This window comes from Harpegnathos saltator, unplaced genomic scaffold (genome assembly GCF_003227715.2).
Source record: "Harpegnathos saltator strain DR-91 unplaced genomic scaffold, Hsal_v8.6 scaffold38, whole genome shotgun sequence".
Lineage (NCBI taxonomy): Eukaryota > Metazoa > Arthropoda > Insecta > Hymenoptera > Formicidae > Harpegnathos > Harpegnathos saltator.
In genome coordinates this window covers 2,698,394-2,716,423 of record NW_020230183.1, presented here as the reverse complement: position 1 = coordinate 2,716,423, position 18,030 = coordinate 2,698,394, and the positions used below count along the sequence as shown (strand labels likewise).

Below are 18,030 nucleotides of genomic sequence, written 5' to 3'. Positions count from 1 at the left end.
ACAACTTCGTCGTCTTCGTGTGAAAATACCTCGTGGATGCGCGCCTGTTGAAGCGAATTTTCGTGGGGGAAACCCATCGCCGTTGTCGCCGCCGCGTTCGCGCGGCGTAATTAATTATACGAGAACCTGCGGTCTCGAGGATTAGGAGGCAACGATCTCCGCCGTGAACAAAATGCGCGTTTTGCCTGACTCATCGCGGCCACGACACGACGACGACGACGACGACGACGACGACGACGATGACGAGGTGTAGTACCGCTCGTGGAGGGGCGCTTTGTCACCTGACGGATCATTAACCTTCGCGCTATTATCGCGGATCGCACGTTATCATCGTGACGAATGAGAACGTGATGAGTGTACGGTTAGAATAATAGCAATCGCGACGTATCGATTGTGTCGAGGCTGCCCTCGTCTCGACCGCGTCGAGACATCGCGCTGAGATCGAAGAATGCTTGACGTTTCTGAAATCATATTCACCTCTGGCCACCTCGACTGTATCTTCTCGTTGTTCTAATGAAAATGTAGTAGAAAATAAGGTAAATAAAGTAATGTATACAAGTAAATATATAAATAAATAAAAAATAAATAAACTAAAAAAGACCAAGACTAAAGAAGGGAAATAAATAATGAGTATATATATATATATATGTAGAAAAAAAAATATATATGGCGACTATCGGCAAAACTATAGTAATAACGCTCGTTACGAAAACAGTTCAAACACCAAGCACTTTTTTCTCACAAGGAGATGCTACGATCTGTAAAATCGATTTCCAAACGAGTCATATCTCGTTCGATAGCTTGTACATAGAGAATGAAGACCCTAAAGGGATTCGGATGAATGGGCCTTCGTTTAGGAGAAATTACGAAGCAAAGTTAGACTGACGGAGCTGCTCATTAAAGAGCGGAAAGCGTAGAGGCGCCAAGCAAGGTGGCGCACAGTGTGGCGACTAATGTAAATCACGGAACATAGCGAGTAAAAATGAGAGTTTGATTTTTAACACATTACCATTAAAGATATTTAGTAAAATACTTATAGTTTCTTTTCCTATGTCGCAATTTCCATAATAACTAACAGAATATATATACAAGGCAAAATCAACAGTTCAAACTGTTACATCTTAATATGATGCCAGCAAGATGCATCATCCGAGTTAATTTCAAGTTGCATATACAATCATGTTTAGTTTAAAAAATGTATTATTTCATCAGATTTGTGTTACTGTATCAAATTATTTTCTTGTATGTTTCTCCAAAAAATATCTATTTTTCAACTTTATATAGTATTAATTTTCAGTGGAAATTTAAAGTATATTGAAATATATTATAAATTGTTGATTATAACAAAACTCCTGTAACATCCCGTTTCATACTAAACATTTTATGAAACAATATACCTAAGACTACATATATCTGTTTACATCAGGTGCGCCTTTACAAAATATTTATTGTTAAAGATGCACAAACGTATATCATGAAAGGAGAAATTTCAAGCACTCGACAAAACAAATATTATATAAAAATGAGAATCAAAAATAAAATATATCTATTAAAAAAGAAAAAAAAACAAGTTTTTCTTGTTTATTTTTGTAATTTTGTTTATAACTTATTGTGTTGATTTTTTTCTGACTAAATCAGAAAATTATTCATATCGTATATTCATATTAGGACTTTAGAACTACACTATATATAAAATAAGTCATGGATGAAAATTACTTATGAAGAGACTTTCTTATTCACTGTATAAAATATATAATATGTAATAACTATGGAGCCCGTGTGTTAAAGATCTAGGCACCCTATATATAAAATAAAAAGTTTTATGTTAACTTATTAGAGCCCATGGCTAACTCTGCTGGGATATCATATAAATAACATATGGTACCCTCTAGTATGATAAAAATAACAAATCACTTAGTTGCCAACCCAATAGAATTGTATAACAGCATAGATTTTGCAAAATGTCTTTATCTTGTGATATGTAAGAAAAAAATATTCCGTTTTGAGGACTGCAAATTGTGTTTTTATTTTATATTTTTTACGTTAAAAAAGCCTGGGACTTACCTGCATAATTCCCTACATATGTGCATTAAAAAAGAACGAATTAATAATAAATTAATTATAAATTCAAAGCATTAATCGCATGTGCAAGGTAAAAAAAGAAAAAGAATATGAAGAAACGTCGGCGGGATTCGAACGCTCGTCGCCGGCACAAAAGATCGCCGGCCAGGCGCCTTAGTCCTCTCGGCTATCTCTACGCCTCTACGCTTTCCGCTCTTGAACGAGCAGCTCCGTCAGTCTAACTTTGCTTCGTGATTTCTCCTAAACGAAGGCCCATTCACCCGAATTTCTTTAGGGTCTTCATTCTCCACATACAAGCTATCGAACGAGATATGACGCATTTGGAAATCGGTTTTACAGGTTGTAGCATCTCCTTGTCAATGCGAGGAACCGGTTCAAAGGAAAGACGCACGGAAACCGAGCAAATTTGCAAATTTGCGTTGAGAGTGGAAGAGTAGCTGATACCCGTTTCCGTTTCAGAATGCTGAGGAACACGTTTCAGCAGATCGTTAGTGGGACTGCGCGGTTAGAAACGAGTCTTTTTCGGGCATCCGGTTCGCCATAGCATATATTTAAAAAACAGGTTTGCCCGATTTGAATTTGATCAGACCACCCTCGAGCCGAAAAAAAAACGGAACTAGCACCAACGACAAGCACGTTTCTCGTTGCGATAAGACAAGTTATTATTATTATTATTAATGCTTATTATCGGATAAAAATATACTCGAAGAGGCATTTCCTTTCCTCTGTCTGCCTATGCTTCGTGATCCAAAGCGATCCAAGGCGAGTTCTGCGTCGTTATAATCATCATAGTCACAGTCATCGTTATCGTCGTAGTGACTGGCACTGCCGGGATTTCTAGCTGTTGCCGGGAGAAGAGGTTGCCGTACTCGCCACCCGGATCGGAGTTTCTCGAAACGAATGAACGAGCGTACACATACGGCGAATTTTCAGTGCCGATAAAACGACCTTGACATTTCTCTCGCGAATCATAACCGCACATCGAGCTGTAAGATAATTTCGACTGAATAAGCCGGAGCCGGCAGGAAGTGTTGTGGCAGCAATTATGAGCGATCGCGCGACAAGTCGCACATCGTGATGAAGAAGATGAAGAAGGTAGAAAACGAAACGACGCGATGATAATGAAAAACGCTTTCCAGGCGTATCCCGGTAATTCCGATCAATCAGCAGACTTCATTACCTCACCGTCCGGTGAAGTTGTCGGCCGTGTAAATCGGAGCACTATAATCATCCCGGATGCGCAACATTGGAAAGTATTAGCCATCCGTGAGCTTAATTAACTCGCATACCAGTGCTCTACATAGTGTCGCAGCCGCACGTCTTGTGACATTTAAGCGAAGTCCACGATAAAAGTTCGCAAAGTTAAGTCGCAAGGTCGTAAGAAAAATAGACCAATCGCAGTCGATTATTCCCCTCGCGCGGTTGAGGAATAATCAATTGTAATCGGTCAATCTTTTCATAACTTTATACGACCGTATATTGTAGACCCCTCCCCCCCCCGTTTTAAGCGGAGTCAATAGAAATCGTAAAGGTGTCGCAAGGTCGTAAAAAATTGACCGATCGCAGTCGATTATTCCTCTCGCGCTCGAGGAGTGATCAATCGCAATCGATCGACTTTCTTATGATCTCACGACTTTGGATTTTACGGTTTTTTTTTTTCGCAAGCTCCGCTGCTTTATTCGCGAAATCGGGCGGCCGGAAATGACGCGGGGCCCGGCGCTTCGCGACGACGTTCGTGCGGTAACTTCGTCAGGCAGCGTTCTGCACCTTTGTCTTCGCAATTAGCACCCAAATGATAAGCACGGCTGCTTAACATATGGCATCGCGGCCATCGTAACTCGCTCCGATTGAGAAATTGCGGCCCTTTGCGGAATTTCTCTCTGTTCTCGAGCGAGCGAGCGAGCGAGCGAAAGAGAGAGAGAGAGAGAGAGAGAGAGAGAGAGAGAGAGAGAGAGAGAGAGAGAGAGAAACTTTCTCTCCCTCTCTCCGTTCGTCGAGAGCTGCGCGTCGTTTTCTCAGGCTTCGACGAAATGAGCGACTTACCCCGGCGAACAACTCGTCGTGATTCGGCACTTGCGCCATCGATCTCAGCTGGCTGGTGTCTCGTTTGCTCGACGGAATTGCTCGCGGAGATCGCGGGACGCTCCGAGAAAATCCGACACACAGTGGAGAGCCTCCGTAACCGACTAAGCCGCTCGTGTATCGGCTCGCGGAACACACACGACAGCCGCGTTCCGCGCCGGCTATTGTAATGCAGGTAAGTCGTCCAAGAGAATCGAAAACGCTCGCTCGATTGTGCAAACGCGCGCACGCGTGCGCGCGCCAATTGGAACGCTCTCGCGGCTTTCGCGCACGCACGTGGCGAATGCGGGAGTTCAGCAATGTCCGTCTAAACGTGTGTCAAAGCGGAAACACCAGTCCGCTCCGATGGAAAAGTTCGTCACAGTGAAAAAAAGAAATAAACACACACACACACACACACACACATACGCGCGCGCGCGCGCACACGCACACACGGCGGTCGAGTATTTTCATTCGCGAGACCAGCGAGAGCGAGGTGGAGGAAGTTTCCCCTTGGGACCGGCCGCACTTGCGTCGCGAGGAGATTCACTCCTGACGGAAAATCCTGCTCGCCCGCCCGAAGGAGAGCGACGAGGAGAGAGAAAATAGTTCCAATTAACGGCGCAACGGCGAACGGTTAAGCCGGACGCGCATCGAGCACGTTTCGAGTTATCACTGAGGTGGCTTCCCTGACGTGGGCATAGATCTGGTGAGTCCGAGGGGGAGAAGGTAGGAGAAGGAGCAGGAGCAGGAGGAGGGAGAGGAGGAGAGAAACGCACAGAAAAAGAGAGAGAGAGAGAGAGAGAGAGAGAAAAGCTCCGCGGCCACGAGGTGCGTGCCTTGGTGGTGGATCGACTGTGGAAGCCAGCCAGGGACGTACGAAGCTCGAGAAAGTCGTCTCAGCTTGAAAGGCCAGGATATTTGCGCGCAACATTTTTCACGGGTAGCGACGCGGCGGCGATCTCGCGGAAAAGAGACGACGCGTCGTCGTGGAAACGAAGCAACGACGTCGCGGCTCGCCGCTCCCGCGGATTTTCGCGCAGCGATCGGTGTGACGCAATTCTGCGCTCGTCACCGTAACTCTGCAACGTGATTTCTCATCGTGATTTCACCCTGGCTCTGTGATACAGTTCATTACTTTGTAGCGCAGCGCGCGATATCGACGATGCTTCGTCTCATGGCGGCGAGAGAATGACGACGACGGTGAACACAGTAAACCGCACAAGCGCAAGTGTTCCTTCTTGAATTTGCCTTCACTCCGGTCGTCCCGGCGGTTATCGATAACCGCGTGGCAAAATGGCCGCGGCGATTATCCGATTTGCCTGAGAAATGTAAGTTCGAGGGCCATCGCGCTGTCGGTGAGCGGACGACCGGCCGATCGCATAAGCGCTCTCACGCCGGCCGAACGCCTCCATGCAGCTTTCTAATTGTTCTTCCTGATCGGCTCTTACTGGCGGCAGTTACGTAACTGGACGTCGTACCGGAGAGAAGTCGGATAATGTTGTTCGGGGCCGGTTACGTGGCGTTGCGCGAGACGATTACGGCGAAAAATGGACGCGCGCGCACGCGCGTCTCGACCGGTAAAATCTTGGGAAGAGATTTTACACGGCCTTTTGAAAAGCGTACGTGTACACTTTTCAGCCGCGGCAATTTTGCGTTTGAGCAACATAAAATTAAAAGGCTCGGCGTCGGCAAAGCACACCCTGCCAGGGAGTGAGAGAAACGTAGTTCGGCGAGTTCTATAATAGAGGATACGGGCAAGGGAGATGCCTTGTGACAACCCTTCCCTTGTTCCCCCCTCGATGTTTTTCCGCTCTAGAGGGGATCTTTTCAACTGGAGATTTCCGCGAGAAAATTGAATCCCCACGCGACACTGACAGATGATTTGTCAGTCATCTGAAGCAAGAAGCGAGATACCTCGTCGAGATGCAGCAGTATTTATCCGTTCAATCGTCTATTGGATTGGCAACTAAGTGATTGCGGATCTTGTCGACAGATGGATTTTACACTTTCTTTTGTTTCGTTAACGTGTTCAAAGTACCTAACCTATATTTTTTTCTTATCGTTTGGACTTCTACCTTTCATTTAGTACAAAAATTATGTCGATTAGTTGTTTAGTTTTGTTTTTATCCCAATTTAAAGATGGAAGAGCAAGACATGCACTTCAGACGTATTTTATTGTATTATTTCCGAAAAGGCAAGAACGCATCGCAAGCACACAAGAAGTTATGTGCCGTATATGGGAATGAAGCCTTGAAAGAAAGGCAGTGTCAAAATTGGTTTGCCAGATTTCGTTCTGGTGATTTTTCATTGAAAAATGCTCAACGATCTGGCCGTCCAGTTGAAGTCGACGAGACCCGTATCAAGGCCATTATCGATTCAGATCGTCATAGCACAACACGTGATATTGCAGAGAAGCTCAATGTATCGCATACGTGCATTGAAAAAAATTTAAAAAAGCAAATTAAAAATTTTGAATTTTCTTTCTTATTTAAAATCCGCAATCACTTAGTTGCCAACCCAATATAATCGTACCACCACCACCACCACTCAATGCCATAGACGTGGACGTCGGCGCTGCACAACGTGCGAGAAACCAATGTTGAATAATATCGCGACGATTAAATAGTACACTTTCATTGCATAATACATCTCAGGCGGCGCGACGGCGGGTGCAACAGGTTATGCGCTCTCAGCACGCGCGTGTAGCGTAAACATTAAATCCCGCGGTGCGCGTGGCATTAAATGCACGTGGTTCGTGAAAGCCACGCACGTAATCGCACGCATAGAGAGGGTCACAGCTCGACGTCGTTAGCATCGCGCTTTGACGGACAACGCGCGCCGGTAACGTGAAACCTCCCCGCGCTCACGAATCTGTTGACATTTGTTATTTGAAGAAATGCAAAACCATCGGAGCCTCGGAGAGGAGAGAATACGCACGCTCGACCTCACACGCGGCTTTTGACTCGCTGGGAAAATGATTACGAAAGCGCGGGTCTGCGCGTTACGTCAGCGTGGGAAAATAAATCCAATGGAAAATCGGCTTGCTAATAAAGGAAGCGCGAGTCGGTCGAAATGCGAGTCGAAGCTCGCTCGGCTCGCGCGCGATTTGTCCCCCTCCTAGGGATGCCGATTTTAAATCGATTTAATCGAAGATCGATTTTCTCGAACTGAATCGATACGAGGATCGATCTGTAAATTCTGAACATCGCCAACACGATTTTTTCAGTTTCTACTAGTGATATAGTTTTTTGTTTTTTTTTTTTTTTTTTAATTCTTTTCAGTTGTAATATTTGAACTCACTTAACGGCTGCACGATGCACATTATACGTTGCCTTTAGGCCGAAATTATGTCCCATGGGTGAAAATTTTCTGCGGAACGAAACGCGCGAACCAATCACAGCCACTCCATATAACAATATATATTATATACATATGTATATGCATATGATAGTAAACGTGATTTCTTATTTGATAACCCTTGTTTAAAAAGCCTTGATTGACGTTTAATCAAACTACGTAATTAAATCCTTAGCATAAAGATTTAAAGCTCTTTTTCTATCTTGCTGTAGCCACACACAACACACAAGCAAAAGAGTACCATCTGTTCAATTTCTTTAATTCATATTAAATCGTACATGAATTACACGAGGTCTGCCTTTAGAGTGCAGAAATTTGACAGATATTACACTTCAATGAGTAGATCACTTTACATGCATACCGACCCTCTGAAATCGACTCTTTACGAACCGATTTTTTTCTTCGTGATTCGAATCGATCCTCAAATCGATCCGTTTGAAGAAACAATCGGCATCCCTAGTCCCTCCCGAGCGAATCCGGACGAACCGAATGACGAGACGAAATTGTGAAAACAATCGCGATCGTTGCGCGCACGGCACAAATGAAATCCACGCGTCGCACAGTGTTGCAGAAATCGCTAAACGTGGCCAAAATAGAAAAAGTAAAAAGCGAAATTTTCGGTTCCCGTTTTCAATGGAGGTTATAACCCTCCAAATGATATAACTGATTTTGCGTTGAAACAATTTCTTATCATGAAAATGATGTTCCCTGTCTAATATCTCATCTGTATAGTTTTATTTCCAATAAAGAGTATATTAAAAAGTTATAAGTATATACAATAAAAATTAGTTTTACAGGATTTACCTTTAATATACAGTTAATCACTTCAATCGTGATATATAAAAAATGCATCGTTTCGCACCATTTTGTAACTTTGTGAAAATAAAGATAAAATATCTATTAATCTTTATGCAAAGGTAGAAAAAAGAGCGATATCCAGCGCTTAAAGAAATATGATAAATTTTTTGAGCAGAGTTTGACATTCAGTGCGCTTACGGTCAGACGCTGTCTACTGCAGATAATATTGTTCAACACAAAAATTATATCCTCTATCAAAATTCTTTATTCCAGTTAATTTTGCTACTGTTAACTACAAATATAATAATTAACGATAATGTTTAAGCTCTAATCAAATAATGTAGTAAACAATAGTAAAAATAAAGACTGTAGAGATATGAGAGAGTATCATACAAGAAAAAACTCGAGAATTGCGACGAAAGAAGATCTATTTACAAAAGACTTCTTCCTTCCTCAGATCCCATCATTTTGTCTTTAAAAAAAGTTTCAGACAAAAGAACCGATCCCTTCCCTAAAGAAGTTGTTGAATTGCTCGCAAATCCAGTTGTAGCAAATATAGTTTCGGACGATGAATAGTTATATTGAATATTTTGTTTAGTTAATAGTTATATGAAGTAAAAAGCAGAAGATAAAAACTAAAAAAGAAAACTAAAAAACAAGAAATAAAAAACAAAAACAAAAAATAAGAAAAGAACAAAAAAGTGAAAAATAAAATAACAAAATTGGAAAACATGTTGTTTTAGTGACAAAGTACTAGTATTTACAATATAGTATGCTTTTCATTCAACTATAGTACATTATAGCGACAATTGATTTATGGCCACTGTTTGGAGATTTCGCAACACTGTGCGCCGTCTCGACGGAGGCGGTGCAGCGAAGGTGCGAAGAAGCGACCCGCCGCGCGTCGCGCCGCGGCGGCGAGGAGCGAGAGGACGTGACGTGAAATTCGACGCGGCGCGCGGGAACGCGTACGTAAGGCTAAGTTACGCCAAGTTACACGAGCGGCGCGTTCACTTTCTAACCGGCGTCGGTTACGTGGACCTTCAACGAAAGTATTACGACCGCCGTTGTAAACGATGACATTATCGGCGGCGAGACCGATTAAGCAAGAGAGACATGCGCGCGCGCGTCGTAAGTGTTTAATGTGACGTTTTCTTCTTTCGTCAATTGCACCAGCCGACACGCGTACGCGATAGCGGCTTAATGAACCTCGTACATATTGTTACACTATTGCGCGCAATAATATAATAACAAACAACGCGGGAGCGGGCAACGAGGGAATATTTCCCCATTTTTCACACGCGACGTAATGCTCCGGCCCCCCCCCCGCCCATTTTACTGGTTATTTTCCTAATTTGCAATTCGTCTTTGGATCCGTTGGTCGGCAGTTGCGGCAGTCAAGGATCTCGCGTTTTTATCACTGCCACGAGCCGTCGTATTTTGTTGAGTAATGTTCGCTTATGCAACACACCGGGAAATATAATCTCGACGAGCGCGATCGGCGCCGGGGAAACCGTCGATTCGGTGTTACCGCGGCTGATTTGCATTTCTGCGAAGATGTATCTCTGTCAAGCGAGAATAAATAACGCATAACGAGAAAACAGCCGTCGGAGGGCTCGCGCGGAGCTACCGCTCGCGGAAATATCCTCCGCGGGATGAGACGCGAGATACAAGCGGGGAAAACGAGGACTTTACCGCGTTCGTTCGTTCGTTCGTTCGTTCCTTCCGATGTTGCGTCAGTCGCCCTTTATGATACACGACCGGCTCGAGCGCGAGGTTATCGTTTATTTTAGCCGGAGTTCTACATCGGGGCGGGACAAAGGAATTCGAAATACCGTTCACCACGTCGATGAGCAATGCAGTTCGACACCGCTTCGATTTAGAAGCAGCTGCAGCAAAAAAAAAAAGAAAAAAAAAACAACAAAATTCGTCCCCTGTTATTTATCGACGCTGTCATTATTAACGCTAATATTATATTAACCGCCGACTTCGCCGTTATTATCGCGCGGCGTAAACTTGCAAGGCAAATAAAACGCCGACGAAGGCGGCGCAAAGTTCATATTCGGTTCACTAGTCACTAATTGTTGGCCCAATCACCGTCTTAATTGGAATTATCGCCCTAAATGTAAAGTGTACACGCGTTGCGTATTCATGACTCACGGGGCCGCAAACGGCCGACTTGGTGAAACATCCGGTTTCTTTCGTCAGTCGACAGTATCCTTCCAAAATCAAACGCGTCGTCTGGCTCAAATTACTCATCGAGTGACGTGCGTCGAAAAGAGCGAGGGAGGGAAACCCAGTTTCCTCCTTTATCTTTCGCACAGTTTGTTGCGATTTCAAAATGTAGCTCACTTTATTATTATCCAACGTAGTTATAATTATAATATATTAATATTAATAAGTAAAAACAGTAGTATTGATAAAGATTACACCTAAACGTTTATCACGATCTGTTAAACTCGTACGATATGACGCTTGTATAATTGTTTCTTCCGTCAAGATTAGCCTTTATTGAGTTTACGATAGCTCTGTTTGCGCTTCATTTATCTGCGTATCTTTATTTTTCCACATGCACTTTGTACAGTTCCTCTTTCTCAAGTGCCGAGGGATAAAGCCGGCGCATAAAACGATCGGAAGATCGTTTCACGCATGAGCGCGATTCCATGAATCAGTGATAACGATCTCGCACTATAAAACGCGGAGAAACCGCGTTTTATAGTGCGAGAGTCCGCAAGATTTTCCGCGAGACACGAAAAGAACCTGGAAAACTGACGATGTGTCCGCCTTTTATTTACGATTTATGTACGCGGGCATTTCTTAACAGATCATGACTTTGTCACAACATACACGTGATATCAGCGCCATTTCCTGGGCGACGCGAGAACGAGGATGTTTGGCAACCTCGTGTAGCCATGGCCAATGGAGAGAGACATAGAACTGACGAAAACAAACACAACAGTCCCGTAGCATTTTGCAGTATTCGCGATAATCGTCGACTTATTCATTAGAAACCTGATGAGCGCCCGTCGAGATGAATGATTGGAGGGGCCTTAAGCCCGTGTCAAACTACGGATCGAAGATCAAGGATTGCGGATTGAAGATTAAATTTCGACAAATCAACGGACTTCGGTTTTGATTTGCTTTATTCCGACTGGTCAAATTTCAATCTTCAATCCGCAATCCTTGATCTTCAATCCGTAGTGTGACACGGACTTTACAGCTACTCTGGTTCCAGCTAGGGTTGCCAACGGTTTTGCCAACCCGGACTGTCCCGGTTTTCAGAAGTCTTGTCCAGTGTCCGGTTAATAAGTCAAACCGGACGTCATATGGTATGTCCGGTTTTTAAGTTATATCCAATCAATGGAATGAGAGTTCAGATTTTTTAACAACGTTTCTCCGTCTCAAGCGGCTACGAACGATCGCGAGCGCCATCTATTAGATGATATCTGCCGATCCATCGTTCCATATATATTAAAAAAGTAATAGTTTATTGTTTCATTCAATCAAATCTTGTTTGTGAAATTGTTTGGAAATTAATATTGTAAATAAATTCTTGTCATATTTTGTATTTAATGTAACGTTATGATTATTATTTCTGCCCGGTTTGGGTTTATTACCGAAGAAGACATGTCCGGTAATTTTAACTTTTGGACTTGGCAACCCTAGTTCCAGCGCGACCCAGCTTATCCAGCAACTGTTACCGGCGTGCAGCGAGAGGTAGGAACGGCGGAATCCGAACCGGCGCATAGCCGAATAAGGGACGGATTGTCCTTCCCTTCGCCGCGCGCGGACAACAGTTGCCAGGTCGCGACTGGATCGCGATCTTGCTCGAGTGGCTGCGATGTTACTCCATCCAATCATCCATCACGTCGTGCGCTCACTCGCGCACGAGTTCAGATTTCTGCAATTAATAACTCGATAATTGTGGCGGATACCGTAAAATGGTACAGGACTTTTATGCTTGTTCTGATCAGTTCTACGCCTCTCCGTTGGCTGCGGCTACGTGAGTTACCAAACACCCTGTATATCGCGACACATGGCGCCCAATCGATGACCAGCGACATCCGATCGAAGTCCGAGCGGACTTCAGGTCCGGCCGATGGTCTGAAAACTCGCTCGTGTCGGTCTGGACAACGAAGTGCGCAAAATTATGGTATAAAGTATCTACAAATATGGCGAATGAGGAAAGGTATCATCATGAATATACACTATTTGGATATATATCAAGTCCATTCTACATCAATCGCAAACAGATTGACCAACCGCAATTGATTATCCTTTGATCGCGAGGAGAACAGTCGAACATGAATGATCAATTTGCCTGTTTCCGTGTGACTTGCAACTGTAATGTAGAATGGGTTTTATTTAGCCTCGCGGTCAAAGAGCTCGCTTCGACTTTCAATGTCTCGTCTTCAGCGGCAAACTGATCACTTTCTATTGGGTTGGCAACTAAGTGATTGCGGATTTTAAATAAGAATGAAAATTCAAAATTTTAAATTTGCTTTTTTAAATTTTTTCCAATGCACGTATGCGATACATTGAGCTTCTCTGCAATATCACGTGTTGTGCTATGACGATCTGAATCGATAATGGCCTTGATACGGGTCTCATCGACTTCAACTGGACGGCCAGATCGTTGAGCATTTTTCAATGAAAAATCACCAGAACGAAATCTGGCAAACCAATTTTGACACTGCCTTTCTTTCAAGGCTTCATTCCCATATACGGCACATAACTTCTTGTGTGCTTGCGATGCGTTCTTGCCTTTTCGGAAATAATACAATAAAATACGTCTGAAGTGCACGTCTTGCTCCTCCATTTTTAAATTGGGATAAAAACAAAACTAAACAACTAATCGACATAATTTTTGTACTAAATGAAAGGTAGAAGTCCAAACAATAAGAAAAAAAATATAGGTTAGGTACTTTGAACACGTTAACGAAACAAAAGAAAGTGTAAAATCCATCTGTCGACAAAATCCGCAATCACTTAGTTGCCAACCCAATAGGACAGAGGTTAACGAATGTCGTCGGATCGTTGGCGAAGGATCTCACGGACGACGGCTATTATCTGCTTGATGAAAAAATTCGATTCCGTCAAAAGTCTGAGCAAAAAAGAGAAAGAGGAGGGGGGGGGCGGGGCGGGGAGAGAGATCAGACTGAGCTTTCTAGCCCAGTCGATATTTCGCCTGGAAAGCACCAATTTACCTCTGTCATTATCCTCGCAAATCCCGAGTGGAAAGTGCCGATCCTGCTCGTCCTGGACTTGCGTTCGTGCCGCACGAGAATTGCGAGTATTCCTCGAACGCGCAGGCTTTCGTGAAACAAACGCGAGCGAGTGTCGCGGACGCACTTTATATCCCGTCGCGTGATACTAAAGAGGAGAGAAATCCCTGCGAAAGTGTTTTAGGAAAAGGCGGATCGGAATTTTGATTAATTGGAAAAATATCACAAGGACCCCACTCGCTCCGAGCTACGACGTTCTCGCGTCGATTCCACTCTTACGACTGACCCTGTTTTGCACAAACTTCCTGCCCGAGCGCTGACGCTAACACGCCGACGACGCAATTTGCACCTGAGAACGTTCGATCACGAGCGAAATTGGCAGGAAACGTTTCGCAACAATATCGCACGCTATTTCGCTGCTTTATTGTACTTCGCCTGTCGATTAATTCACCGTCAGCGCGTTTGCGTTATATAGGATGACACTCTTTTATTATCAATTCGGTATTGGGAAATACCGAATTGCGCACAGAGAAGTGCGGATTTTGTTGCAACAATCCACAAAACAAGCTACAAAAAATATTATGTACAAATTTTTAAAAGGGATATTTAAGGTTTCTGTGGGAAAAAGAAAACTAGAATATCTTCTTTATATCGTTTGGTGTTTTTTTCGCGTGAAGCTGAATTTTTAATTATACTATTTCACAGGAATTAAGTAAATTATGGTATACTTACGATCAATCAGTATAATTTCCTCAAAAAAAAAAAAAGTACGGCAAGTTACGATAATTGCTACATTTATAAGTTTCTTTTATTGAAATTTAAGCGCATATGTAGAGTAGCCTTGATATTCAATGCAAGCTTACTATACTTTTAATCAGATGAATTTCTTGGTAACCATTAACATAAAGTTACTAGCACTATGACGAATCGTTTCCTCTACTTCAATTATCAATAATCAATAAATCAATGTTGCATTACGATTTTTGCAATTACGATATCCTAATAACCTAGTTGCGCAAAATGTTAAGGCCAATTATGCCGCTGTATACATTTTATAATTTAAGATTAATTTCGTTAGGTCTGGGGGATAATATAATCATATCAATTTGGTTTTGCGTGAAAAAAGCACCGGTCGATGCAGAGCAAATATTTTCGAGTTTTTTTTCCTTACAAACCAAGAATTAATGAAGAAACTTGAGATGCAATACTATGCGAGCTATTGTGTGTTCTATTCTTGACTCGATTCAATATATTCACGAAGCTATCCACAAATTATTAAAATAAATAATTGTTAAATAATGACTAATTAAGAGAGCCGATCTAAACATCGCGACTCGAGTATCTTCTTATTTTCGGTAACTTCGACAGACATTATTAAAACCACACAATTCCCGTAATAAATGATTGAACACAACTGGAATGATACATCCTTGTCTATATTTCAAGCTGCATCCGTCATCGCGACTTCTTGATTCGGCATCTTTGTTTCCGGCTATTTCCGTCCGTGAACGGACTGACACTGACATTTGCATAGATTCGATAATTCGATCGAAAAAAAGTTTCTTGATAAACAGTTTTTTGATAACATTGCTGCGGCAAAGACTCGATCAGATGCCTGAAGTGAGTCATCGAAAGTGGTTATTGACGCTTCGATACGCGCCGTGCGCGATGACTCGCTCATGGAAATTACGAGACGCCAAAAGAATACCAAAACAATAGTCGAAAAGGTTTATATTACCATCATTTACTTATCGTCATCCGCCCCGCTGAACGGCTGAAAAATCACATTAACACTTACTAAACATTTACATTTACTAAACATTACTAAACATTTCAGACCTCCGAGACATAGTCGAGTCGTATATTTCTCGAGCGTGCTACGTAATGTATTTTTAGAGTCGTGTACTTTTCCGAGAATGTTACATATTTATTTTGTGTAGAGTGAGTAAAATATCTTGCCGACTTTTTTGATATATTCAATCAAGCTCTCGTCGGCATCGTGTTAATTAATATGAATCTGTTTGTCGACCGAGACGTTTCTTTGAACGAATGTTGGTACCACCAGTGAATATCGATAATAACGAAATAAGTGTTGACGATAATAATGGGATATATTGTATATGAAATAATTTGGAAATATTTCTTTAAGACTCAACATGTGTGTGTGTGTGTGTGTGTGTGTATCATCGAAATAACAGAAGGGACAACAACTTTATAACATTACATATCGAAATTCCCCATCAGAGCTTCAAGTTCAATAAGATTGTAGTAAGATTTGTAGGGCTAATGTATTGTCAACAGAACCAAAAGTAGGAGATATTTTTCAGTTGTCACGTAACGTAAATATGTTTACAGCTAAACTTCTACTAAACAGCTAAAATTAATATCTCAATCTTCCTATTTTCCATCTCTATCATTTGATATTGTAATTTGGAGTAATGTCGTTTTATCCGCAGAAAAATATATTTTTCTCGTCATGCTGCTTGTAAATCTTGCAGATTGCTTCGTATTTATAGACGAATGAATATGTTAATTTGCGGAGAAAAAATTTGATTTCTTATTAATGTTTGCAACGAAAATGACGTATAACGCTCGTTGATAAACAAGTCGACGCATGATGCAAATGCATGACGTATATTATTTCTAATGATCGTTTCGAGTCAAACCGACTGTTTCGAGATGGCTGTTTTCCACTATTCGGGCAACACTATGGGAATGTAAACGAATGCTCGGCATACGGAGAGAGAGAGAGAGAGAGAGAGAGAGAGAGAGAGAGAGAGAGAGAGAGAGAGGCTGCAAATTTCATGACTTCAGGATGAAGTCTTCATTGAAAAAAGTGCCCGACTTCCAAGGTCGTTGGCACTACAAAAAGCTGCGCAGCTGCTGTTTACTTGAGATAATATTTATTGGCGTGCGCGTGCGCGCGCGCGCGAGAGAGAGAGAGAGAGAGAGACGAATGTGAAAAATGTTTCCCCAAGCGCGTTTCTCCCATCTGATTATGCGTATTCTTCAAACGAGGAGATATCGCGTGGACAAAAGTGTACGTATACGCGATCTCCGTCTCGCCGGGTTTTCCATTTTCTTTTTTCGTCAGCCTCAAACGGCGCGCTACGTGAAATCTCGCGCAAAAATAACAGTAGCCGAGAGACATCGGCGGAAGCACGGTCGACAGATAATTCGCAGGCTGTACGCTTCTCTCCGCGAAGACAATAAGAGCGGCGTCATCCGTGCAAGCGCGGAAGCGTTTCGCCTGTCACGAGTAAAAACACCCGAGCGAGCGAGCGAGCGAGCGAGCGAGAGAGAGCGAGAGCGAGAGCGAGAGCGAGAGAGAGAGAGAGAGAGAGCAACGGACTCGACGAAAGAAAAATTCCAAGCTCGAACTTGCGTTCTGTCGCGCGCGCGTGAATTAACGACGACGGAATGCGCGACTCGCCGCCGGTTGTCCGGCTACTCCGCGGATAATTTTCCAGCGCTGTCGTGCGTTCATCGCGCGATATATAACGGGCGAGCGCGTCATTGACAGATGGTAATCGAATATTAACAGATGGATACGCGCGCGCGCGCGCGAGACGAGCGTGCCAAGCGGTACGATCGCGCGTGAAACGTCGCAGAGAGCTCTCTCTCTCTTTCCTCTCTTCCTTCTCAGCTCAGTCGCGTACGACGACTCATCGCGCGTCTCGTCGAGAGTCTCTCCCGGAGACCGCCGCGCCGGGTTTCCGCGTCCGTCTCGTCTTTCCCATCGTTTCGCTTCACGCGGAATTATGCCCCGGTTATGCCTCTGACTCATCGCGTATTCTACCGGTGTACGAGTAATATTAGAACACGGCGCGAGAGAATCCGCTGGTCCGACAGTCGGCGCGACACGACGCGCGGCTGAGGCGCGCTCGAGGATGTTTAAATTTAGTACGACGCCTCCGTACGTCCGCTCGTCGTTCGTTCGTTCGTTCGTTCGTTCGTTCGTTCGTTTTTAAAGAGCGTGTTTGCGAAGATTATATGCGTAGATGTCGATATCCTGTAGGCGCGGGCGGCCGGCCGGCTATTTCAGGATAATCGACATTTTCCCTTTGCTTCGGACGACATCAGCGTGTTACGATATCGATTCGCGATAAATATAACTTCAACTCTGGCGGAATGACAAAATCCCCGCCGATGCAAAAATTAAACAGCGCGAATATGCGTGAAGCGAAATACGAGGAAGTTTTAACAACGCTTCATCCTATTACGTCTCCATTTCTTTTATTTTTGCTGTGACCCTTTAACGCCCGATTCTTTTACAAGTGTTTTAAGAATAAAATTTGAGTTTCTCTGAACTGAGACTGTAAGTAGTGATAACCAAAAAATAAAATATCAGAATTTTATATCTACTTTTTCAAGTAGAAACTACTCCCAGAAGCGAGAAACACGCCAGATCGGTTACATTTTTTTTTAGTTTTAATAATATCTTATAGATCACCACTTAGATAGTCAATCGTCCATTCATTTTCTGTCACATAAAATACTGTAG

At 43.2% G+C, this 18,030-nt stretch overlaps 1 protein-coding gene across 3 annotated transcripts in view; it reads right to left on the bottom strand.

Moving 5' to 3' along the window:
- LOC105181179 (protein fem-1 homolog CG6966) overlaps positions 1–18,030 on the bottom strand; it is a 47,412-nt gene that overhangs the window by 13,288 nt on the left and 16,094 nt on the right. Inside the window, exon 1 of one of the 3 annotated variants that reach the window (XM_011137806.3) lies at positions 13,509–13,904. The exons of 1 other annotated variant lie outside the window; for it this stretch is intronic. In XM_011137806.3, the coding sequence (XP_011136108.1) occupies positions 13,509–13,517 (9 nt within the window). In that variant the 5' untranslated portion in view covers positions 13,518–13,904. Of the gene's footprint in view, positions 1–4,125; positions 4,548–13,508; positions 13,905–18,030 lie in introns of those variants that run through there. One more of the 3 variants, XM_011137797.3, reaches the window with a different exon arrangement.